The sequence below is a fragment of the Mastigoproctus giganteus genome, chromosome 13, assembly GCF_048544385.1.
Source record: "Mastigoproctus giganteus isolate SK-2022 chromosome 13, ASM4854438v1, whole genome shotgun sequence".
Taxonomy (NCBI): domain Eukaryota; kingdom Metazoa; phylum Arthropoda; class Arachnida; order Uropygi; family Thelyphonidae; genus Mastigoproctus; species Mastigoproctus giganteus.
In genome coordinates, this window is record NC_143587.1 from 97,628,139 (window position 1) to 97,654,592 (window position 26,454).

At 39.7% G+C, this 26,454-nt stretch overlaps 1 protein-coding gene across 1 annotated transcript; it reads left to right on the plus strand.

Annotated features, from left to right (window-relative positions):
• Nucleotides 1-13,594: 13,594 nt before the first annotated feature.
• LOC150076286 (major facilitator superfamily domain-containing protein 6-like) lies at nucleotides 13,595-20,520 on the plus strand. The gene is made up of 4 exons (XM_090387308.1): nucleotides 13,595-13,728; nucleotides 14,819-16,270; nucleotides 19,871-20,038; nucleotides 20,363-20,520. Exons 1-4 carry the CDS (start codon nucleotides 13,632-13,634, stop codon nucleotides 20,518-20,520), a joined length of 1,875 nt encoding a protein of 624 aa, XP_090243434.1. The 5' UTR covers nucleotides 13,595-13,631.
• The last annotated feature ends 5,934 nt before the right edge of the window (nucleotides 20,521-26,454 follow it).

Consider the following 26,454-nt stretch of genomic DNA (forward strand, 5'->3'; position numbering starts at 1 on the left):
TGAGAACGCCTATGTGTTTTCGTCAGGACACTACAGGAAGTGATTTTCTTTGATATTTTGGTTGCTGCAACTTTAATATCGGTTGCAGCAATTTCTAATTCCCTTCTGGAATTCCCTTGGACATGGATGGACAAGTCATTTGCGTGAACTGTTGTTTGTATATTTGTCAGGTCGTCATTGTGGCGAAGCCAGTTGTTGTTGTTGTTGTTGTAGGGTTTTTAGGAGCGTCAGCGACTAAGGCCATATTGCTCAATGTATACTGTCTGTAAATTGCGTGAGGTCTGTGGTCGATTTACTGTTTGCTGGAAGAAACACACGAATTTCTAGGAGAAAAAACATGCTGCCATCTGCTGAGACCGATTAACTCAGCCACGTTATGAAAAAGCCCATAGAAGTTCTTTACGTAATCGACGGGACTCAAACTCAGGTCTTTTCTACCCGGTGTGGGGAGGACGGCAATTCTACCAACTTTGCTGCCCACGAGGGAGGTGAAACCACTCATTTAGAACGAAGTTCAACACCGGGAGTTAGAGACTAAACCCCGGGGAGCAGCCCGAGTACTATGTCTTGATACTGATTGGCTTTCAGTTTTTATCAAGGCAGATCATTACTAAAGTAGTCGGAATTTATGAGAAGGTATAATGACTGAGGACAACGAAGAACACTCTTCCATCATAGTACGTCGAATGCACCTTCGAACTCTATAAATAAGCTTTTTCATTTCAAGCAATGCATCTTCGTACCCGCGTTCTGGTATGAATTTGGCATTGAACAGATCAATTGAAATTTGTTTCTGCGAGGAGTGAATTAATTCTGAGACTAATTAACGTTCAAGTAGTTTTCCCTGAAAAGTGAAAGCAAAGCAATTGGCCTGTAACGTATTAAGAATTTGCAGATAAAGGAACCACTAGGTGGCAGTGATCACAGTGTACTGATGTAGGATTTACTTAAAGATTTAATTACCATCAGGGGTAAAGGAAAGGGTTTTTGCTTCCTAAAGGTGAGTACAGTGGTGTCAGACAGTTTTTAAATTCTGTACAGTGAGATCAACTGACGGTGATACCAACAGTAAATTCTAAGTGGGAAGCATTCATGGAATTAATCTTGGATGCTACTAAAAGTTTCATACCTATTAAGAAATATTGTTCAAGGTTTAGGCCTATATGGTTATTAAATGAACTAATGAGATCGTTACAGAGAAGAAAATTGCATGGGATGCATATAAATTATCAAGCGACTCAGAATCCAAGGCAGATATAAGCTAGTCTGTAATCAGGTCACAACGGAGGTTAGGCAGGCGAAGGCAGATTACGAGAAATCTTTGGCAAAAGATGCTAAGAAAAACAGCAAGGATTTCTTTACTTATATAAACTCTAAATGGAAGGGGATGAATCTGATTGGTCCACTTGATATCGGTGGTTCAACTATTGATTGATGATCCTGCTCAGATAGCAAACAACCGGAATGAGTATTTTGCATCTACATTCACACATGAGAAGTTATTAAGGTTTGAAAATGGCAGAAGGTCATCAAATTGATGCAGGGTGCTTAATGATTTTGTAATAACTGAGAGCAAAATGGAGGAGAAATTGTTGAAGTTAAACGTAAGAAAGGCACCTGGGGTGGATGGGATCTATCCAGTTATATTAAAGGAAGCGGCAAAGCAACTAAGCAAACCCTTAGCCATAATTATGAGAGCATCCTTGGACTCAGAAGAGGTCCCCACGGACTGGAGATGTGCAAATGTATCCCCAGTTCACAAAGGGGGATCGAAGGGTGCAACGAGTAATTACAGACCAGTTAGTTTAACTTCTGTTCCGGGTAAAATAATGGAGTCACTGGTTAAAGATGCATTGCAGGATCATCTAGACAAGACTGCAGCAATAATTCAGACACAGCATGGGTTTGTTAAGGGAAAGTCTTGTCTGACAAATCTGATAGGATATTATGATGTGGTTACAAAGGAACTGGATGAAAAAAATAAAATTTTGATATCATATATTTGGATTTCAGGAAAACTTTTGACACTGTTGCGCATGGAAGACTATTGTACAAATTGGAGCAGAATGGTATTAAGGATAAGTTTCTACAATGGATAAAAGGATGATTGAGTGGGAGAAGACAGAGGGTGGTAATTAATGGGTCTGCTCTTCGTGGACTAATGTTATTAGTGGAGTCCCACAGAGTTCGGTGATGGGTCCTCTGTTGTTTTGTATATTTATCAATGATATTGATGAAGGTATATCAGGCTTAGTGTCGAAGTTTGCAGATGATACAAAGGTTGGCAGGGTTGTTAATGACAGTAATGGCAGTGTGCTACTGCAACAGGATCTAGATATTTTGGGCAGATGGGCTATGAAGTGGCAACTGAAGTTTAACCTTGACAAATGCAAAGTACTGCGTATGGGTAGAAGTTACCCCAGAGAAACGTACCAACTGTGTGGTACTACACTTAAGGTGGTAGAAAATGAAAAAGACCTGGGAGTAATTGTGCAGCCAGATATGAAGTTTTCTAAACAATGCAGACAGGCTGCCAGGGCAGGTCATGGGATTTTGTCAATGATATATAGGAATTTTGCTAGCAGGAAAAAGGAGGTGATTGTCCCTCTGTATAAGGCAATGCTCAGACTACGCCTTGAGTACTGCGTACAGGGCTGGAGGCCTCATTTTAGGAAGGATGTAGATTTGCTTGAGCGCGTACAGAGAAGGGCAACAAGATTGGTGAGGGGAATCCTCTTACCAAGAGAGGCTTAAGTTCTGCAAATGGCAGTGGCTGGAGACTAGGCAACTGCGCGGTGATCTGATTGAGGTGTATAAGGCCTTGAATGGATTGAGCACGCTGAAGTCTGGTGGGATCCTTCCACTTGTTCAGATTACGAACCTAAGGGGGCATAAATTCAAATTAAGAAAAGACAGCTGTAGAATAGATGTGCGGAAATTTGCCTTTAGCCTGCGGGTGGTTAATTGCTGGAACAAACTTCCATTTGTCGTTGTGGAAGTTGATAGGTTAAATAAATTTAAGGAGGAACTGGACAGGCATTTGGAGGGAATGGTGTGATTTTTTTTTTTTTTTGGCTGATGCTGCATAAGCTCATACACTTACTTTCTTGCATCACATGCCACTACTGCTACTACTACTACGTTTTGGGTCATATTGAGGATTTTCCTTGTTTCGGTATTATTGTTTTTCAGTATCTATGGCTTTTTTTCCTTAAAAAAGGGACAAAAAAGGAAGAGGTACCTAATACTAAACAAATATTTACTAAGAGAAAAAAAGCAATTGATTTGGTCGCGTTTGATAAAAGTACATACCAATAGAACTAGTTCACGGCACTTTTTCTTTTTTCATGATATTAACTGAAGATTTTAATTCTGCTGATGAGAAAGGTAACATTGAAGCGAATATGATTCATTTAAATTTCTGATGTCAGCCTGCAAAGAGGAATCACGAGTTGAATCATCCCGTGGGAAGAATCTATCTAGAATTTATATGGCTGTATTGTTTCAGTTTAAAGAGTCACCACTGTTTCTGATAACCGTAATGATATCTTCAGAATTTATTTTGTTTCTGCATTTTTTTTAATCTGGCCCTAGAGATCTTGGTCTCTAGCAGCTTTTAAATTTTTTTCCAGGATTCTAACTTACATTTTTGAATTGTTTTTAATATATAATTTTTTAGTATGTTTTTAAATTCCTGATGTAATCTTGATAGCTCCAATGATCATAGATGTTTGCCGGGTAGTTATTCTGCTGTTCTTCGTTGGTAGGATGATGAGGCTATCGATGCTGGGAGCATCCAGGCTACCTACCCGAAAGGAGCTTGGAGAGGATAATTATGTTACGAGCGGTGATGATTTGCTTCCAAGAGGTCATTCCATGCAGCGAATGTAGTGCACCTCTAGAGATAGTAAGGGGATGTCCCAAAGTCCTATTGAGGAATCTAAGAAGACAACACTCAATCCCCAAGAACTGCCTCATGTAGGTTACAGGGGCAAGAAGACCAGATTTCCGATGCATAGAATGCTATCGGTACCACACAAGGTCGGACAAACCTAGTTATCAGCTTGCTATTTCCGTAATCCACAAGTTCCTGTCGAGCTGACCAAAGGGCTGAGAAGAATTTATTTCTTGCTTCCTTGAAGTGTTCCAGAAAAGACAGGTTCGAATTTCAGACCAAATCTAGGTCCTTGTGAGAGTTAAGTTTAATTTGTTGTCCATTTATATAGACGTGCATTGGATTTATTCCACTCCTCTTTGTAAACGTCATCCGGGCAGATTTTTCGGCGATTAGCTCAAGACCAATGTATTGAAGAAAGATGCTTATCTGAGAGATTTGTTTTATTGCAGCTCTTTGGACAGAGAGCGCTTTCTCCGGCTGATCCCAATGAATGAAGAGCTTCAGATCGTCGGCGTACGTCGTACGATATCATGTTTTGGAAATTTGTTAGCGGAGGTTCCAAAGCCGTTGAAAACAGTGTTTCTGATAAGACACTACCCTGTGGAAACCCTCTGAAGATAGTAAAGGATTGGAGAGACCATTGTGCTCAACAAGGACCCCGTCTTTCCTGCAAAATGTTTTTTTTTTTTTAATACAGTGAGGAGTTATCGGAGATCCTGAAGTGCATAGTTCTTCAAGATGTTAAGTAAAGATGTGATTAAAATCCTATCATATGCAGATTTAACGTCAAGAAAATTTATGTCGAGCTCCGTTCGAGAATTTAAAGCTTCCTGTATGTGAAATAGCGTTTGGAAGAGATTGGTGGTAGTACATTTGCCAGGGACAACGTTGTGAAGGTGGCATGGTCTGTGATGAAAACAGTGCTCAATAAGTTGCGCTAGGATTGTCTTTTAAAAAACTTTAAGGAGCGAAGAGCTCACTGAGATCGGACGAAAATCCTTCGCAGGTTTACGCCTCGAATTCTTCAGAATGGGTTTGACGCAGTAGTGTGTCCAAATTTGAGGCACCGAAGATGTTCGCAAAATTTCGTTAAAGATGTGTAAAAGAGCATCCACAATGAAGACACAAGATATTTTAATGATGAACAAAGGAAATCCATCAGGCCCGACGGTAGCTTTGTTCGATAACTCGTTTATTACTTTCAACAGATTTTCCTTTGTGATATTAAGTGTAGATAGGGGAGTCAAATCACGTAAAGGGATGGAGAAGGAACGATTGGATTCTTCCTTTACGCAACTCTCACCAAAAGTATTGTCTGCTCACTCTATGAAGAGACTCTCATCCATCTGATTATCCTTGAAGTACTTTACAAATGGTCGCTTCGAGCATACTAAGCTGTTAGCTATATATCTATAGTTGGCTTGTCGTTTTTGCTTCAGAAAAGATGCACCTTTCTTTTAAAAGTTAATAAAATCGCATGTGGTTCCAGAATTCTTCCATTTCCTGAAGGCACGCTGCTTATATACAAAGGCGGGCTTCAGGCCGCTTGAGAACCATGGTTTTGTCCATTTAGAGATTCTAATGGTTTTTGAAGCTCACTGAACAGCCACTGCCGTCAGGAGGGAAGCAAGGCCATTAGTGGCTTCACCAATCGGTAGGGTGGAAAGAGCATCCCAGTTGGTTGAGGAGAGAAAACTCATAATGACATCTTGCTTGATGAAATTAAAATTACCTGTACAGTATTGCGATAGATGGTGGGGTTGCCAGGTAAACTATCTGGGACGCCTTCTTCAATAAATAAATTTTAAAAAATGGTGTAAATGGGTAGATTTTCTTTGGGAGGACATTCGTTGAATATATGTCCTCGAGGTAGCAGAGTGGTTATAATCACCAGCCTCCCCGCTCTGTAGAAAAGGTCTGGGTTCGAATCCCGCTAATGGCGTGAGATACTTTTATAGGCGTTTACACTGGCTGGGTTAGTAGGATCAGGCAGAGAAGAGCATGATTCTTCCGGAATCCAGGATTTTAATTCCAGCAAAATAGGCAAGCCGACCAAAGAACGGAGTCTATTTATGGACAATAATACACATAGGTGGATGAGTTTTTTCCCTCGGGTAACCCTAACACGAATTTTTTTTAATTGCTTTTGCCTGGTAGAATAACATCAAGTAGGAACTTTCTGTGTGAAGGTTTCTGATGTGTAACAAACATCACACAACAAAAACATTTTATCATGACTGTAAAATTTTTAACGTTATAGCATGACCATCGTAAAAATTCGATCCAGCGAGATCACAATGGAATGAATCTGGTGAAATAATTCGAGCACCCTGTTTAATGGATTCTTTGATCTAGCTTTAGTCTGAAAATTAAAAATAATTTGTTTTCCTCTTTCTTCTCTGGATAGAAGTCTTTTAGATTATTATGAAAGATATCATCCAGAATAACTTCTTTAAATCTGTGTCTATAACAAACATTACGACTGTGGAATTTGGAGAGAGAGAGAGAGAAATTTCAAGGAAGCAATTTAATTTGCCATCTTTTGTTTTTAATCGTATGAAATCTTTTATTTTAACCTCATTCCGGACATTTTTTTTTCTTATTTCGTATGATGTGATCAATACACGAAGGAACCAGTTTTTTCTTGCTTCCTTCGTGTATTGTGGCCGGGATATCCAACCAACCGGTTGGTTCGGCACCATCGTGATATCCAGCCCGAGGCGGGAATCGAACCCGCGACCTTTAGGTTGCCAGGCAGGCACTTTACCTACCCGGCTAGCCCGGTCGGCATTTCGGACATTGATTAATTTTGAAATGAATCACATCACTGTTTTATCACGTGGATTATATAAATTTAACTTTTGATCTAATTCGTAAAGTTATTACAAAGGTGACGTTTCAGTATCCTTTCCGGATCCCATCATCAGATATATACACTGTGCTGCCACTTTATTAGGTACACCCCTGCTGTGCACACAAATGGTTTGTCCCACAACGTTGCAAGTACACATGATCACAATTGTGGATATAAATGCAGCAGAACAACCTTTCTAGTATCAGTTAAGCGTACAAACCGTAGAAAGAATGGGGAAAAGGAGTGATATAACGGACTTCGAACGTGTCATGGTAGTAGGTGCAAGACGTGCTGGACAAAGCATCTCTGAAACGGCAGTTCTCCTGAACTTTTCACGCACCACAGTTTCAAGGGTGTATCGACAATGGTGCAACGAACATAAAACATCCTCTCAACATCACTCCTGTGGAAGAAAATCGCTTGTTGATGAGAGAGGTCAGAGGAGGATAGCTAGAATTGTGCAAGCAAACAGACAGGCCACAATGTCGCACATCACTTCAGAATCACTTTGTCGCGAATGGGCTACAACAGACGACGGCCACATCGTGTACCTTTGTTATTAATGAAGAACAAGAGAGCACGCCTCCTGTGGGCACAGCAACACCAGCACTGGACTATCGAGGATTGGAAAACAGTTGCTTGGTCTGACGATTCGAAGTTCCTGGTTCATCATGTTGATGGAAGGCTCAGAATTTGGCGAAAACAACATGAATCCATGGACCCGTCATATCTAACGACTACTGTGCAAGGTGGTGGGGAGGAAGTGCCATGGTGTGGGGAATGTTTTTTTGGCACACGTTGGGTCCATTGATACCCATCGATTCACGTCTGAATGCCACATCGTACCTGAATATCCGTTCATGTTGACAATTTATCCTCAGTCAGATGGTTACTTCCAGCATGATAATGCGCCGGTGCACAAATCCCGAATCACTATGAAATGGTTCCAGGAACATGACAATGACTTTTCTTTGCTGCAGTGACCCGCTCAGTCCCTGGATCTTAATTCTATCTTTGGGACGAGCTGGAAAGGGCTGTTCGCTGCAGACCTAAACCCACGTCGAATTTCAAGGAACTGCTTGACACACTCATGTCTGCATGGTACTCGATTCCTGCACAACGTTTTCAGCATCTTGTTCAATCCATGCCTAGACGAATTCAGGCTGTTTTGAAGGCTGAAGGAGGCTCAGCACGCTACTAGGTAGGTGTACCTGATAAAGTGACAGCACAGTGTATATATATATATATATATATATATATAATATATAAAAGCGCTTTCTATTGACCTTCAAACAGCCTTCACTTACGTTAATGACAACCCCCCCGCCCTTCTCTACCCTCAGCCATTAACCTTCAACGCTTACAACACGTTCGGAAGTTCCCCAGCAAAAAAAAAAAACAGGACGACTAATCCTAGTCGGAAACAAAACACTTGACTCACATTACGCCTAAGTTCACTGCACTGTGGTTACCGAAGAAGAGCACTGGGATCGTCAAGTATGCGGTTTCTGCAATTAGCAACAGAATCAAAGTAAGTTCAGTGTTGCCTGTTAGTTCTTAAAATGTAACAACGTATTTCTAGCTTTATTTAAACAGTTACAAGGGCACCTGTGTTAAAGGTTACTTTCGAGATATCAAAAAGGAGGTCTCTAAAGAAGGACATACTGCCAATGCCTAAATTTTTATAAGGAGCGCTACATACTTTAAATTTAGGCAGTCGTAATCTTGCAATTAATCCTTTAATTCAGCACCAAATCCCTCCATAGTCACCTTTTTCCATCTTATCCTTGCCACCGCACGTTTAACACAGTGGTTATAATTTTTTTTTCAAGCTGACTAACTCAGACAAGGAGTTAGTCGGCTTTAGACCATCTAACCCCGTAGCTGAGTTAGTCGGTCCTTAGGCAGTAAGGTTTTCTCCACCGATGGAAACATGAGTTTTTGTCCAACAAAACAGACAAATCGACCAGAAAACTGGAAAATCGACTAGGAAACACAAGCAATTTATGGGCATATTACGCGTGAGCAGCTGAGTTAGTTCTCGAGAGGCCCTAATATGACTTTTTGTTATTCTTGCCAATCAAGCATTCCGGATACTTTTACATTATCTACTGAATGCATCGTGAATAGGAAACGAATAGCACAAACTTATATCCAAAAGATCTAAACCGGCCAAAACCTTGCTCATTCATTTCGCAAATATAACATGGTTTTAGTGTCAATCTCAATGATGTCCATTTCCACCTTACAGTCTGCTAAGCCCCACTTACTTTTGCTGACAGAATCCAAATTATCAGTTGCTTCAACCACTACTCATCTCAATTTTCGTACTTATTCACCTTATCCTTTAGCTTCAAATACGGTAGTTTTGCATACGTCTTGCATTGATATTCATTGTTAGAGACTTCCTAATTTGGAATTCCTTGTAGCATAAAATTTTACTACCCCTTTCTGTAAAATTCAACCGTTGCCTCTATCACTTTTCAGTTTTCTAGATGCACGGACCCAGCTGGACGAGATGCTTGACTCTCGTCCAGCTGACTACACACAGCTTGTTCATTTATCTACCAGAATAGACAATTCTAATCATACACCCAACGCTCTTGATCTTTTTCTTACGAGCAACCCAAACACACGAACAACGTCAGTGATCCTCCAGCCTGCTCAGATTACAACTTGATGATGGTCTCTTCACCACTAGAGCCTCTCTCTCTCTTAGCTATTTTCAGCCTCGTGTCGTTTGGCCTTACAAAAAAAAAAAAAAAAAAAAAAGCGAAATGATGTGATCTACAGAATTTCTATTCTTTCTTTCTTTCTTTGGCTAAATCACTGTTTTAAATCTCCTGATTCTAGGGTTTTCGCACACCGTATCGTGGAAATTATTCTTGCAGGGATGAAATCCCTTATTCCACTTGTTAAGGGGTTAAAACCTCGTCTTTTATCTAAACTTTGGATTTCCAATATATGCGTTTTCAAGATAAGAATGTTTCGAATGTTGCATATCGCAATTGGCTTGCATCCGTATCTCCAGCTTCATTTTCTGCTTACACTAAAGAATTGTAAGAGAGTTATTAAGCAATCCAAACTTGATTTTAAATAAATTAAGAGTAGAAAACTTGCTTCTTGTCCAAATGGTAATCGAGCATTCTAGTATCGTGACAAAGCTATTGACCTCAACTTCTGTCCATGTCTGCTTCTAATTTTGTTAAATCCTCATGTAGCTAAAGATAAAGCCAACTTACTATTATCCTGCTTTTTTTCTGTAGTCGTCCCATTAGTTAGATTTCTATTTCTAAACAATCTTGATGCTGCACTGCTCGACAAAATTACTAGAACACAGAAAACATGGCGTAACTCGTCGAGCTTGCGATGAAACGAGGCAAAATTTGGTACGGTGGTGTACCAAATTTTGCCTCGTTATATAGAATAACGATGAAATGGGGAGACAGCGAGAACTTCAAACAGATATAAGGGACATTATAGGGATTGTATAAGAATTATAAAAAAGGTCACATTACAAGATTCTCAAAATATGATCACATGACATCAGTACGGTGTACGATCCCTCCAATGTCTAAACAGGCTTAACAGCGGTGAACCATACTCGATGCATCGTTGTCTATACGATTCTGTGGCAACAAATTCCATTCTTCCACCAGTGCAGACCTTGGTTTAATAAGTAACCGAGGAGTTGGCTGTCGACGTGCAATGGGCAATGCGCCATTGGGCAATGCGATGCCCAGTGGCGTCTTAACCAAGTTCGATCGCATTTAAGTTTGGTGATCATGCGGCCACGACAATCATTGGATATTTTCACTTTCAAGATACTCCTCCACCACTTGAGCTCTATGTGCAGTGGCATTGTCGTGCATGAGAAGAAAATCTGGGCCAACTGCACCCCTAAAAAGTCGCATATAGGGTTCGAGAGTCTGTTTTCCGTATACCTCTGCTCAGTTACGGATGGCGCCTCCGTAGCCAGGTGGGAAGGAGCAGCAGTGCGTAGCACACGCTTCTTGATTAGACCAGGGTTCGAGCCCGTCACCACCAAATACGGAGGATACGGAAAGGTCAGGGAATGACCACCGCATATCCCGGAGCAATATGGCCTAAGTTGCTAATGCTCCTAAAAACCAAATAACAAACAGCGCAGTTACGGTATCCCTATCAAAAGCATGAAGAGGGCTGTAGCCGTTTATCGTCATTCCGTCCCACACGAGAATACTGCCTCCACCATAAGTGTTCCTTTCTCTGGTGTTGGAGGAATGATACTGCATTCCTTGTTGTCTTCAGATAAAATGACGTCTAGAATCTGTTTGTAGGCTAAAACGGGATTGATCAGAGAATAGAACTGTTCTCTATTTGTGAAGGCTCCAAGTTACATGTTGATCGCACAGTTTCGAAGAGGTCTGGAGTTAATGAGATACAAACCACTGGCTTCCTTGTGTAGAGTCCACTTGAACTGCGCTGTCTTAACACAGTCCAGTTGCAAATGTTTTCACCTGTGATCACAGCAACCTCAAAAGACAATTGTTAACAGGGCTTCGTAGGGCTTCGTCTTGTTGTTAGGCCCTCATAGGTAGCACAGTTAATAGGTTCACTGTCCTCCCCGCACTGGGTGGAAACACCTGAGTTCGAATCCCGTCGATAAATAATGGGATGAATTTTTATGGATCTTTTTCACAACATGGCAGAGTTAGTCGGTCTCCGGCGAGGGTGGCATGGTTTTTTTTTCTCCCGGAAATTCGGGGTTTTTGTCCAGAAAATAGAAAATCGACCTCAGAACTCACACGCAGTTTACAGACAATATACACGGAGCAACATGGCCTTAGTCGCCGATGCTCCTAAAAGCCAATAACAACAACCTGCTGTTAGAGCCAGATAGCAGTCTGTTCTGGTTGATGTAGCCCTCAGGCGACCTTGGCCAGATCTTCTTGTAATGATTCCTCTCTTCTGAAACTGTCACCATACTGCTATGGAGACAGTTTCAGACTGTCTCCATAGTGCTATGATACTGAGTGACACAGTAAGCCAACATGCTACCTCCCCCTACGAACTCACGGTTTCAGGTCGTCCAACGGCCGCCATCTCAAAGAATCATTTGAATGACGATGATGACTTCCTGTCCTGAGTACTGGAGATGTGGCTATCCCACTGAGCAAGTCAATAAACGGGAATGAAGGGATGTGGTCGCAACCCGTTGTTTTTATAGGCATGAATAATTCGGATAATATGCGGCTCTGTAAGGTGGTAGATCGATTTCAAACAATATTCAGAATTTGCATGCCAGGATGCCTATTATATCACATATTCGCCTTCGGCAATACTGTTCGCAATAAAATATTCATGTAAAACATTTTGTTTTGTTAATTTTGCCGAGTAGTGTAAGTGGATTCCAGATCCTGATGGCATTTCTCAACTTGTTTTTCAAAACCAGTCCTCCTGAGCCGGCTTCTGTTTCCTGTCCTTTTTACACTTTCCTATTCGACCAGTGGTTTTCATTCTGCTTGGAAAATTGCTCATACTTAGCCCGTCCCTCAAAAAGGTGACAAATCTGTCCCCTATACAGTTATCTCCTTAATGCACTTACCTGTACTCTTTCCAGAGTAGTGAAGAGAAATCCATCAATTCTTAAATAATCTCGAAACCTTCTTAATTGATCTGATTAATTAGGGAATCCATGTTGATAATCATTGATCTGATAAATGATTATGAATATGGAATCCCCCTTAGTGTCGATCAACTGGCGATATATTGGCTTATATTCTTCATCTTTGGATAAATCTAATGGAAAAGTTTGATGAAACCGAAGCAGATGCTCTTGACATTTCTAAGACTTTTGGTAGTACTGGGCATGAAGGACTGCTAAAAAAACTGTGATCCATAAAATGGGATTCCATTTTATGGATTACCAACTGCTTTCTGAAATTGTGTATCCGGTTTCTTCTCTGATCGTTTTCTGCAGGTGATGGTAGATGACTCTCTCTCTCTCTCTCTCAGCTGCACTTTCTTTTGATCCCATATCTCGGTGGTACCCTCAAAGCCATCGTGCGATCTTCTAGACACGGCTGAAAAGAGAGCAGAAGGTTAATTAGTGACCGGCGGTCTTTATCAAAGTCTCTCCACGCTCTGTCTCATAAATGTTCTCGTTCTGCTGCATGCCTTTTCTAGAGACGCTTCCATGAGTTCACAACTTACAATCTATACACGATGCTAATTTCTAATAACTTTTGGGTTTATGATTTTCATTAAAAAGAAAAAAAAAAACATTATCTTACAGCCTCTTGTTTGCTCTTATAGCTAGTATGCAAGTTGATTTGTTGATGGCATTAACACTTTTCCATAGTGATTCCTCTTCCAAGTTGGACGCTTATTTGAAGCTTAACTTTCAGTCTAAATGTTTTATTCTCTTCATTTTAACTTCTCTCGTAGTAAACCATCACAATTACCTACGATATTGTCCGGACATAAGTGTGTTCGTACAATATACCTAAATGTAGCGAATTACTGAATGATTAAAAAACACCTTCAGACTTGAACAAAATAACAAACTGGCAAATGTATGTGTGTATTTTAAGTACTACTTATAGAACTCAGCGTTTTAAATAAAATAGTTTACTGGCAGCGCACCATTTGGCGTACTTGAGGAGAGTTTTGTAAGTTTCGTGTGCAGAACAGACAATCGTCTCCAACTGTCTGTTCGAGATACGAACGAGTCGGGCTCGATTCAATCAGCCAACGGAATACTGTATGAAGTAAATTGTATAATCGAACTGGTGTTAATCGGAAGAGTGAATTAGTCAAAGGATGTAACTCACATACTACAGAACGTAAGCATTAAATCATTTTGTATAATTTTTCTTTCAGCGAGAGAATAAGCCAATGGAATTCTCCCAGCAAAATCGATCCAGATGGGAGTGTTTAAGACTCAACAGGAATCTAATACCTGTGAAGATCATTTTATTCTGCTGGTTTGCAGGTAACGTTTCTCTAATGTTTGCACTTATTTTAAACTGTAAAACGATTTTTTCCCTTAATATGTTTAACCGAATTTAAATCAGAAATTTCTATTTGGGCAATCTAGAAACTAGAGATTTACTGTACAGTTATCCGACGATTTTTTAAATTCTTCTTTGTAGAGCATCTGTCAGAATAATAGGCTTACCAACATAAAATATTCAAGTGCTATTACAAGGGAAAAAAACTGTTTGTTTTTTACAGAGAAAAAATCGGTTGTCTGAATATAATTAAAGGATTTCTGTATTTCTGAGATCTTACAGCTCACAAGGTGGCTGATGAAAACACTTGGTTACTTTCAGCAAAAGTGGTTGGTGATGAAATCTTGAGAAGGTTCTCCCACTCAGGGGAAGAAGTCACAAAGGCAACGTTGGACAGATATTATGGAGACATAATTAAAGACAAATAAATAAATAAATACCTTATATAGAGGATTAATATATATTTTTAAAATTATTTAAATAAACTGCAAATATAATACTAGGATCTCAACCATAAGGACCGTTTTTACCTCAAGTATCAGGTTATATTCGTGTAAATGAGAGTGATAGTGAGTGCTATTGAAGTGTTGCATGCAATCCTCTCCCAGCATGTGTTTGATTATGCGAATCTGTATTGTATGGCTTGTCCAAAATATTAAGAATGTCATTTTTTATTCATTCAACGTTGACAAAGTATCGAAACACTCTAATTTAATTCAGGTCCACTAAAATAATTTTATTGAAATTAGCATACACTATATTCCCATCCCGTGATTCCTTTCACTGAATTAGGCTCACTGGTGTCTCAATGTTCTGAATTGTCATCCACCTGAACTAAAGGAAAGCTATGACTAATTTTATTACGATTGTTACTTTAATATATTCTCATTTAATTTCTGAACATCTAAAATAGATTTCTTTTATATAGATATATAAGAAATCTATTTTCAATTTCTTATATATAGATTTCGATTCTTATTATTTAGATTTCTGACGATTAAGCTTTAAAAATCAATTTATATGAATTGTCAACTCGATATTTGTACAATAACCGAAAACTTCTTTTTAAAGCATACTCCAGCCTTGGACCTTATCTAAATGTACATCTGAAACATAAAGGTATAAGCGTCGGTGAAGCAACTGCCATAATGACTTTCGTTCCGATCCCAGCCCTTCTGGGTCCTCCTTTAGCAGGGATCGTAGCAGACAAGGTCGGAAAGCACAAGCTGGTTCTCGTATTCTTCTTGTTCACCACAATGGCAGTTTCAGTGGGCTTGCTGTTCCTTCCGGCTGTTCCACCTCCAATTTGCGAAGACACTTCGGCGAACTTCCTATGCACCCATGATCAAAGTCCTCACTTGACGGGACAGAGTACAAAGTGTTTATCTCAATCAAATATTACAGCGTCACTAAGGTTACTAGAATGTAAATTGCAGTGCGATCGAACAACAGCCATCGCCGGAACATTTAGTGACATCTGTTTGGAAAATGATGACCACACTTGGTGTGGCTTCACCCCACTGTTTATGAACTTTACCAATTTGACACTGACGAATTCCGAAAGTTCCGAAGAAAACGTGTGTGTCTACGACATAGAATCAATGAACAAAGACAACGTAACTGTTGATGATATCCGATGTGTGTTTTCTTCTGCCTCTCAACACAATTGTACCATAGCGTGTGCAGCTGAATTTGCAGATCTTAAAGAACATACGCTGTCCGAGCTATTCACTGCCAGATGTCATCATGAGTGGAAAGACAGAGCAACTACTGTTGTATTGTCATTTATCTTGTACCTGACGTACATCACATGCACAACCGTATGCTACAGATTACTGGAAGTAACCACGTTGATGATGACCAAGAAGTATAACGGAGACTTTGGTCGTGAAAGGCTATGGGCATCCTTGGCTACTGTAGTTTCCTCGCCAATATCAGGATATTTAATTGACTTTGTCAGCAAAAAGAGTGGTCAAACAGAATACTTTCCAGCATTTTGTTTGTTTAACGGACTTGTATTTGTTACATTAGTTATGGCAATCATCTTGAAACTTGAGATTGTTCCTCCTTCCAGAAATATGTCACGGAAAGCTTTACATGTATTGAAAAATCCAGAAACTATGATGCTTGCAATTTCCCTGCTTCTTCTCGGTGCAGTTCGTGGATTTGTAGGATCCTTCACGACATGGTTTCTTGTTGACCTGAACTGCCCTAAATACATTATTGGGCTTAGGAACACTGTGTCGGGATTATTGGCAATTCCTTTACTGTTATCATCAAAGTGGTTGATAAAGAAGTTTGGAAGAATTACTTTAGTATTTTCCGGTTTCTTTGCGTACTTCGTTCGTTGCTTTGGATACTCTTATCTTGTGGATCCGTCATGGGTTTTGCTAGTTGAAGCCACAAAATCGATTACCTATCAGTTGTTTTGGGTTGCAGTTGTAACTTACGGCGCCGAACTCTCTCCCGATGGCATGTTGGCAACTGTCAGTTCGACTCTTGGATCAATTTATCATGGATTTGGTAAGAACACGTAGCTAGTTTTAAAATTTTTTCTGCTTGTATAAAGTATTATAAAGATTAAAAGTAATATGTAATTTTCTTTTATGGGAACTGTCTAACACAAGGGTTCCAGCCTTTTTTTTTACCTGCCAACCCCTTTAAAAACGCATATTTCCCTCATCGACCCCTCATCCAAAAAATACACACACATTTTAATTTTAATGGATGAATTATAAGAAAAATCTATTGATAATAGTTGATACAAAAATTAAGATGGTCATATGTTCATAGTTATATTTTTAAATCATATTATTATATTCCTTATATTTATTATTATTATTATATAATTTGACCGTCGACCCCTGTTCGATCCCTTGGCATGTATATCGACCCCTCTTCAAGACCACTGATCCCTAGAGTGGGGTGAATATTTACCCCGTTGGGAATCGCTGGTCTAACATATCGTACTGCTGTTTTTGTAATATGTTACGTATGCCCAGTGTGTTAGCACGGGATATGTGAATTAATAGGTTTCCTTTGTGGAAATACAAACTGTAGCATCACCTCTCCTACACTTTCTTCGTGCCTTTTCTTTTTTAAATGGTACGCACTGGTGTCCAAAAATTACGTTATAACCGTGTTTTTTAATGCTATTTGTCTTTTTGATGTTTTTGTATTGTTAAATGTTTGAACTAGGTTTTATTTGCATTTTATCCTGCAACTTAACAACTGCCCAGAAATACTAGTTCAGACGAGTTCCGTATTATAGAAGATGACAAAAGTACCCTATTACTAGTTTACACCCCAAATGTAAAAACTGTATATCACATCAATTAGGATAATCCCATCAATTATCCAATCAAACATCGGAAAATGTTTGACTGAATAACATCAATTTTTGGATATTCGACGAAACATGTGATTCACTGATGGCAGTACTCCAACCCATTTCAGTCGCATCACTATAAACTTACATTAAGACTGCCTACCCTGGGCGATAGATAGGAAGACAAGACAAGAGGCCTGGCCAAGTCATTTTTCCGACTCGAATTCGATTATTTCCTTTGGATACATCTAAAAGAAAATGTAGTGTATGCTTCACTAGCGGATATGGAAATTGCAATGCTATATCTAAGCCCTCGCGGATAGCCCAATTGGTAGAAGGGCCGTCCTCCCCAAGCCGAGTGAAAAAGAGCTGAGTTCGAATCCCGTCGATGACGTGAAGAATTTTTGTGAGGCTTTTTCGCAACTAGGCAAGCAAACAGACTAATTGACCACTGAACACATCCACTTTAGAGACATAATATACAGGGTGATTCACTACCAGTGCGACAAACTTGCAGGAGGTGTAGGGGGCACAAAGACGAATCGGAATCACATAGCATTGCAGGGTCCGAAATGCCTTCGTCATGCGGTAGAGGACGATTGAACGGGAGGTCGCGTGAACAGCGATCCCGCTGGAAGTCAGCATTTGCGAACCGGTTCCGGAGGCAGTAGGATGGACGAGTATTCAAACGTTGAACTGGCCGACATGCACCTCGCGTATGGAGCTGCGGACTGTAACGGGCACGCCGCTCTGCACTTGTAGCAGGAACGTTTCCCGCACAGGCGTGCTCCTCATCATACGATTTTCGCACGTGTGCACAGAAGGTTACGTGAGACTGGTTGTTTCACGAGAGGTACCATGAATCGAGAGCGAACGACGAGGACGCCAGACAATGAGGAGAATGTCCTACGTCTTGCAGAAGGCAATCCGAGTACGAGTACTCGAGCGATAGGTCAACGATTGGGTATTTCCCAATCCACTGTATGAAGGATACTGTCAACAAACCAAATGAGTTCATACCATCTGCAACGCGTCCAATCATTGGAGCCTGCGGATTATCCACTCCGGAGGACTTTTGCTACTTGGTTTCTTCAACAGAAACGGTTCGCAAATGCTGACTTCCAGCGGGATCGCTGTTCACGCGACCTCCCGTTCAACGTCCTCTACTGCATGACGAAGGCATTTCGGACCCTGCAATGCTATGTGATTCCGATTCATCTTTGTGCCCCCTACACCTCCTGCAAGTTTGTCGCACTGGTAGTGAATCACCCTGTATATATATGGCCTGAGTTGCTGATGCGTCTAAAACCCGATTACAAGCTGCATATGCCAGTTAAGCAATTTTTAAATAATTTTACCTCAATCTGTAACGCTTTCTAGCATTTTTCAGGGCAAAGACTGTTTGGCAGTGCAAAGTTGTAAGCATCTACCCTAGCGCTAACAAACAAATTGTTGCTTTCTCCGGCAATAGACCTCCAGAATTCTGGGCCATGGAGATGCGTTACCTTCCTTGGTAACGTTCTCCATGGTAACAATAAACTGAAGAAAACTCTTACCGTGATCATCACGAAGTTGTCCAAAATTGTCTGGTAAAAAATCGAAATAGGAATGGAGGAAGCGCATTTTTAGAGAAGTATTGCAACAAAGATTCCCTAGGTTTGGAACAAAATTCTCGATCAAGATTTTATAGTTGTTTTCTCTGTTGTTGCTCAAAAAATGTTTAAAAAATTTCTTGAAGGATTTCGAAGCTTCCATTTCCAAAGGATTTAACTCTCTTTCGAAACAGTCTTCTTTCAGTAAGTCTCTGATTTACGGACCGACGAATACACCTTTGATTTTTCCATCACTAATACGTGCAAATATTAATTTTAAACATCGAAAGCCCATGTCCATTTCTGTCCAGTAAGAAATTCTTCTTTAGATCTAACTTTGTGAAGCAATGGTAAAAATATGTTTGTTCGTTCAACTACAAAAACCATGCGAGAGGGACGAATAGTAATGAACTGTAATGAACGGTGCTGACCCGACCACTCGCACAAAAAGTAACAATATTTTGTTTAGCCAAATTGTATTCTTTTATTGGGATCCTTTTAGCCGAACTAAAAGGATCCCAATAAAAGGCAAACAGACTAATTGAAACAGGCTTTTAGCCCAGCTAAAAGGATTCCAATAAAAGGCAAACAGACTAATTGAAACAGACTTTTAGTCCAGCTAAAAGGATCCCAATAGTTTTAAAATCTCCGCAGATGTGCCACCTATATTCATTGAACATACCCAATTTTTCTTAAGAGACGTCCTCATAGGATTCTTTCATATGGACAGCATAACCAGATGGTTTAGATGGACGTACGTTTCTATCGTGGAGAAGAACAGCTTTTCGACTTAATTTCGAAAACTCAATGAGAAACCTCCATTCTTTTGGTTTATCTTTTCTTCCAAGGGTATCATGCAGTCCATCAGCGTCATAACCGAGGCAAAGTTAATCTTTCATAGCAAAATATGAAGAAACCTCTATTTTCGTTTAAGAAAAACAGATACAGTTATAGCCCTTGGTAGTAAATTCTATTCCTTCAGCCTAGACCCAAAAAGCTCTTGCCTCCCTTGGTAGTAAATTCTATTCCTTCAGCCTAGACCTCCAAAAGCTCTTGCCTCCTTAGGTAGATTCAAATCGCAAACACATTACTTTAAGTTTAAAATTTAAAAAATACAATTTAATCTCTAAACGTTGGGAGGACCAACTTCTGACAAATTTACACACGTCCTTAGAAATTGTTATATTCTGTTTATCCTTTCAGGACGCGGCTTGGGAAGCCTTATAGGTGGTAGCATTATGAGCTACTATGGGGCCCGCATTGCCTTTCGAATTATGGGTACAGTGGCAGCTGCCACCGGAATTTTATACATTCTCGGATACAAATTTATCATTCCAAAATGTAGGCGAGTCAGAGAAAAAGACAATGAAAGTAAGTGCCTGAACTTAATTTGCCTTATCTAATGTCTAGTAGAATATGATGATAATAACCAAATTTAATAAACGCTCCAAGGGATGGAGGAGTTCCAGTCTGTCTTCGGAGATTAGAGCTACTTTTGCACATCTCTTCAGAAGTAGTTTGTTGGTGGCTGCCCTTTAGCGATGCAATTCGACCAGCAAATGAAAGTATAGATTTTTTTTTTAATTCTAAACGAATATAACTTAATATTTTAATAGAAAGTATAAGCATATCCTATAAGATGAAAACGTGAAGGATAATTTCTAAAACACGGTGATATTTCTTTTCTTTTTTTAGGGAAGACACAAGGTGGTGATTACGATCTCGTTTGTCGGATGGAAGGAGAAGATGAAAAAGAAGAACAAGACGAAAGTAGGAATCTTAATTCCAAAAAACATTCATCAGAAGGTGAAATATCTGAACTGCTCAAAAATAGAACTGAAATAATTATCTAAAATGATTCTGAAATATATGACAGACACGACATGGCCCAAAAATTTCAAAAGGAAATCATATAGCATTGGTTTCACTTTTCTGAGATATATGTTAGCTGGCTATATGTTATACCAGGAATTTGAAACGAAGGAAACTAACTAGAAAAAGGTATTAATGAAAACTTGCATGTTGAATTACAGTAATATTTAATTAAAAAGGTAATTTGTATGCATACATAACTATGAACACAGACAAAAACATTTAGAAAAAACTCGCTGGTAAAAACAACAACATATTTTAAAGAATATGATTGGTACAAAGTAGGATTGCTTATTGTTTTCAATAACCAATTTCTACATTTTCTAATACTGTACTTCTGTTGATGAGACTCAAATATCTGATGAAAAAAAATCAGGATTACCATTTTTACTAAAAAAAATGGTAATCCTGAAGAAGAATTCATTAAAAGTATTATGGCGGATAGATGAAAGAGTCCCCCACCCTCAAGCTAGCAGTTTTCCGAACAGCCTATTACTGCCTCTTCAACAAATATTCTTGCATCCCCTCTGTTTAAGTGAATCCCATCCCTGTAAAAACAGTCTTCTGTTAATAATCACGGACCATGTTGAAAATTCAACCCCATGAGTCGTGCACATTCTCTCCAGGGCCGAATTGATTGACAAGGCTCTCAACGTGTACTCCCTCTTATCGCGTCTGAGCAGAATTGCAGACACTTTCAAATTTAATTCTAACTCGTGACTGTTCCCAACGTTGCCTGTACTTGTTAAGTAAGTCTTCAGATCTCCTACTCTTAATATCATTAGTACTAACGTGTATACGTTGGTACTAATGATATCAAGAGAGTAGGAGGATAACAATATCACCATTTTTGTTCCCCTATAAGATCATCCTAATTTTTGACTTTTTCCCAACGTTGCCCTGTACTTGTTACGTACGTCTTCAGATCTCGTACTGTCTGAGAGGGCCAATAGCGAGCAGTCTAATGAGATAGTCCTAATTCTTGGGTTCTTTGGGATTTCGTCTTTATGTTGGTTGTACTGCGCAATGAATCCATATGGCCGGTATTGTCCCACATTTACAAGATATGATTTAAAATATTTACAACGGACTCCACAATAACACTGTGGAGTCCATTCAGTGCTACTGAACTTCAGTCATGGATAGAGGAAAGCTCAAGCTCTAGATTTGTTGTGTAACCTGTTGTTACTATTTATAAGGTGTTCTTGGTTAGAGATATAGTTCAAAGAATGTTTTAGCTTATCGATGAGATCATTTAGGTTTAGGGGCCAACAATCAATATAATCGATTTCCTGGAATGCCTTTTCTTTCATGTGATTTTATTTGTTTAATGCTTCTTAATTCACCGTTGAACTATGAATTAGACTTCAAAATTCATATGTGCTTAGCAGTGCTTAGAATGGAAATTTAAACAATTTTATTTGCTAGTTTGGAATATGTTAAATCTGTTAACTCACATTGTCAATCTTTAAAGTTCACTTCCGTGAGATATGAAAGAATTACTTATGGGTTTAAGTATTTGGTGGACAGTGGCGGTCCCAAGTAGGGGCTAAAGCAGCTGGCTATAGTTTCTCCTTTATGATAAAAAAATATGCGGATTTTTTACTGCTTTATGATGATCAAAGCTCAGTGAATCGTTGGAACACTGCTTTACTTCCATGATTTAGAAAATCCCAGAACCATCACAGAGTATATTGTTCTGGTTGTCACTTCATTAATTCCACCTACTTCGGTAATTCTGGACGCTAAACGGATGAGAGAGTCATCAGGTAATCAATGATCTGATTGCTGTTATGTTAAGCAATCAGATTAAGATGTGGGAGGTTTTAGAATAGAGGATGAAGCATCCGGTTTGTCTGGTGGAGGTTGCGACCAGTTGGACCAAGTCGATTGTCCCAATAATTATAATAAATCTTTAGTTTCTTCATGTATCAGCGTAGGCATCTTCAAATCGCCTATAATGAATGACGCGATATTGAGGATAGGTTGGCTATCAACCATGCCGTGAATTTTCTCCTTGATCTTCTGTGTGGTCTTGGGAATAGAAAAATGAAGTCCTTGGCCATGGAGAAGAGGCTAGTTTTTATGGCCAAACTACTTGCCAGCCAGATATCTTCCAATATCTAGGACGCTAGCTCCTGGAGAATTCCCAGTTCTGCCTAAGATCAACATCTGCGTCAGAGTCTCACTATAAGAACTGCACTGACAGACAAGTTCCTTCCAAAGCAGGTGACAACATCTGTGAACACAGCTGTTGTATGGTTTAGGCGCATCAGCAACTTAGGTACAAATAAATATACAACGTACAATTATCAATATACAGATACAAATTTTATTAATGCCTAATATACACGAGCGCTAAGAATTTCAATACAACCGCTTTCGGTGAAAAAAAAAAATAATGCTATGCTACAATCTGGATCAAGTTGTATTCCCCCGTTGCTGCCTCCAGATACGATTGTAGTAACCTTTTCTGGTTAGGACTGCAACAACACCCCATGGATCTTGAACCCTGACTCCTACCCAAACAGGCTAGCCGCCTGCTAGACATTGCAACACGTCGGAACTCCGACCTAGACCCAAAATGCATATATCAATAGATTAGAGTATTTATATGAAGAAGTTTCTCTCTTATTTGTTCCTGCTAGATTGTTGTCGATCTGTGCTTGTTAAATTTGCATTTAGTGAAGATCCAACATGATTTTAATCTCAATTATTTCGTCCCAGCAAATACGGCGTTACCAAAAATAAGAGGACACGAACGAATAACAACATTTTATCGGAACAATTCGAAGTTACCGGAAACAAACTGTGCCAAAATTGCAAAAGAATCATCGAACGGTGTCCGTGAGGTACAGAAGGCTGTTTTCCATGACTGTTGGTCGAATATCGCATCAACAGGAAGTTACAAGGACGAACTGCGGCACACAAATCTTTCATTAAGATGTTTAGTGCAGTATGAAAAGCGATGTGTCATGCTTGAAGGGCGTGACTTTGGTGGAGTGGGAAATAAAGAATTCTTATTTTGCTCAGAAAACGCGCACACAATAACCCATCACTGCAAGTCATCAGAGGCCAACATTGAATTATGAAACCATGGAATTGTGTGGAGCATTATGAAAACCCCAAACACGGGAGGTATTAGAACCTATAGTACTTAGTACAGTGCATGGGTTAGAGGTTGAGAAGACGAAAGAAGATATTTGTTGACATTGGACTTGAACTTCTGTAGATTGTAATTTTCAGAAAATACGTATGAAGGAAGGTTGTTCCAGAAAACGGCAGTTCAATGAATAAACGAGGAAGATGAAAAGTTGGTTCTGTGGGTTTGAAGTTGGACAGTAAATGGATGTTGGCTGGGGGCGGCACGTGTTCGGACTGTTTTGAAAGAGGGAGCGGGAATTATGGAAGCCAATTCAGAAGAACAGTGCCCATGGAAGTATCTGTAGAAAAGGCATGCAGCAGAAACAGTACGTCTATGAGACGATAGTGAAGAGACTCTATTAGAGAAAAGTCATTAATTAACCTAATTCTCCTCTTCTGAATGGAATCTAGAAGCCTGAGAGAGGTTTTGGGGACACCGCCTCACATGTGGGAACAATATTGCATGGCAGGGCGGATTTGCGATTGGTAAAGAGTGAACAACTGTTTGGAAGAAAAGTAACGCCGGGAGTGAAAGAGAAAACCAAGTTTTTTAGATGAAGAGGAAGCAATATTTGTAATGTGCTTGTGCCAAGAGAGAGATTGGAAGTCAGGATAATCCCCAAAAGAGATATATCATTTTGCCTAGAAATCGGAGTGTCACTAAAGATAAGCATAGGAGCAGAAGAATCCTTTTTGAGAGATATTAGACAAGACTGAGTTTTAGAAAGATTGAAATCAATTAAATTGTCTTTGCCCCACTGGACAATTACCTGGAGATCTGCATTTAAGAAATTGGTAGAAGGTATTCGAGAAGTTGAAGCTGATTGAGCAGGACAAGGTTTCTCAAAATGGTAAGTGGAATGCAATATGCTATCATCGGCAAAACTGTGGATAGGATTTCCAGTAAATGGAAGAAGGTCATTAATACACGAGAAACTGCTTGTGTTTCACCAAACTTTTCCATTGAATTAGCCCATAAATGGGTAACATAAGCCAGAATATCATCAGTGGATCGGCACTGTCGGAATCCATACTGGCGATCGTTGATCAGACGGGAGGTTTCTAGGTAGTTTAAGAGTTGGCGGTTAATTGATTTCTCCATTACTTTAGAAAGAGTAGAAGTAATTGCAATGGGACGATAATTGGATGGGAGGGATTTGTCACCCTTTTTAGGAACTGGCTGGATATGAGCAAATTTCCAAACAGAAGGAAAAATACCTTTGGAATAAGAAAGTGAAAAAAGGCGGCAAAGAAGTAAGTTCAGGAGCACAGGTTATGACAACAAGTGGAGAAATACCATCAGGACCTATAGCTTTCTTAGAATCGATGTTCGTCAAAATCCTTCTGACATCCTTTTGACGGAAGACTACAGGAGGCATTGAATGGATCGTGTTGGGAATGGTGGGAGGTTTTTTACGAAGATCATTAATACATGAGTTGGAACAAAAATGGGATACTAGCAAGTCAGCTTTATCCTTGGCTAAAATAACAACAGAAACATTTGGTTTTGACAGAAGTGGGACAGAGATGGGCAAAAGTTGCGGCCAATAGCTTTGGTAAGAGACCAGAATGCTCGACTACCATTAGGGCTAGAAGCAAGTTTTCTACTCTTAGCCTGTTCGAAATCTAGTTTGGACTGATTAATGACTACTTTAGAATTGTTGCGAGCTTTGATGTAGGCAGAAAATGAAACTGAACAATTGGAAACAAGCCAATTACGATATGCAACATTCTTCTCTTGAACAGCCTTAACACATTTATTGGAAAAGCAAGGTTTAGATAAAGGACGAGATTTTAAATTGGAGTGTGGGATAAAGGATTCCATTCCTGCAAGAATAATTTCACTGACACGATCTGAGCAAACGTTGACATCAGAAGTATTGAAACAGTAATCTGACCAAGGAAAAGAAGAAAAGAAATCTCGTAGGTCATCCCATTTTGCATTCTTGTAATGCCAAACAATACGAGGTTGGGAATAGCCATGAGATAAAGGCTCCATTGGAGAAGAGACAATCACCAAGTTGTGATCTGAGGTACCTAAAGGACGAAGAAGAAGAACTCTTTATTGCATACAGAACGCACATGCCGTACACAATACCCTTCACGGCTACAAGGCAGGGGTTTACAGTAAAGGCTAATACAAGGTTACAAAGTCTAATACAATGTAATAAACAAGGATGAGATAGTAGAAAAAAATATATTATTACTAATTATACAAGTGGAGGAAAGCAAATGAAAAATTTACATATGAACATATCTACACAACAGCATGTCATCAAGTTAGATTATTGTCCAGGAAGCAAGCTTTTTACAGTGCTGGGGTCATCTAAGCAAGCGCAGAAAGTTCGAACGCTGTAGTGATGGATCCATGGCAGGGATAGACAGGGCCTCTGGGGGCAGGTTCTAATGTCATGTGATGCGGTCCTGAGAAGGAAGTGGATGGAGTAAGTTCTGCCTGTATTTTTTATCCAATGCGAACTTGTAGGACCACTCACTTCGACCGTGTACTTAGAAGGGTTGTTTGTGAATAAAACATCAAGCGTGTTTGCTGTGTGGTTAGGATTGTCCGGTATTCTTGTAGGTAAATGTACAATCTGTGCAAGGTCATTAGAAATTGCAAAAGCGACTGGAAAACGGAAGCCAGCTGCAGTTGTGAACATTAAAATCACCAAGGAAAATTGCCTCACTGTTAGGAAAGTTGAACTGGAGAAAGTCAAGTTGCAAAGAGAGGAAGTCAAAGAGCTCCAAGTGATTAATGGAGTTGGGAGACA

Excerpts from the sequence above, each read along its gene's own strand:
- LOC150076286 (XM_090387308.1), top strand. The coding sequence starts at position 13,632 with ATGGAATTCTCCCAGCAAAATCGATCCAGATGGGAGTGTTTAAGACTC. Across the intron at positions 13,729-14,818 it reads TTTATTCTGCTGGTTTGCAG|CATACTCCAGCCTTGGACCT; the intron begins GTAACGTTTCTC and ends TTCTTTTTAAAG. Across the intron at positions 16,271-19,870 it reads ATCAATTTATCATGGATTTG|GACGCGGCTTGGGAAGCCTT; the intron begins GTAAGAACACGT and ends TTATCCTTTCAG.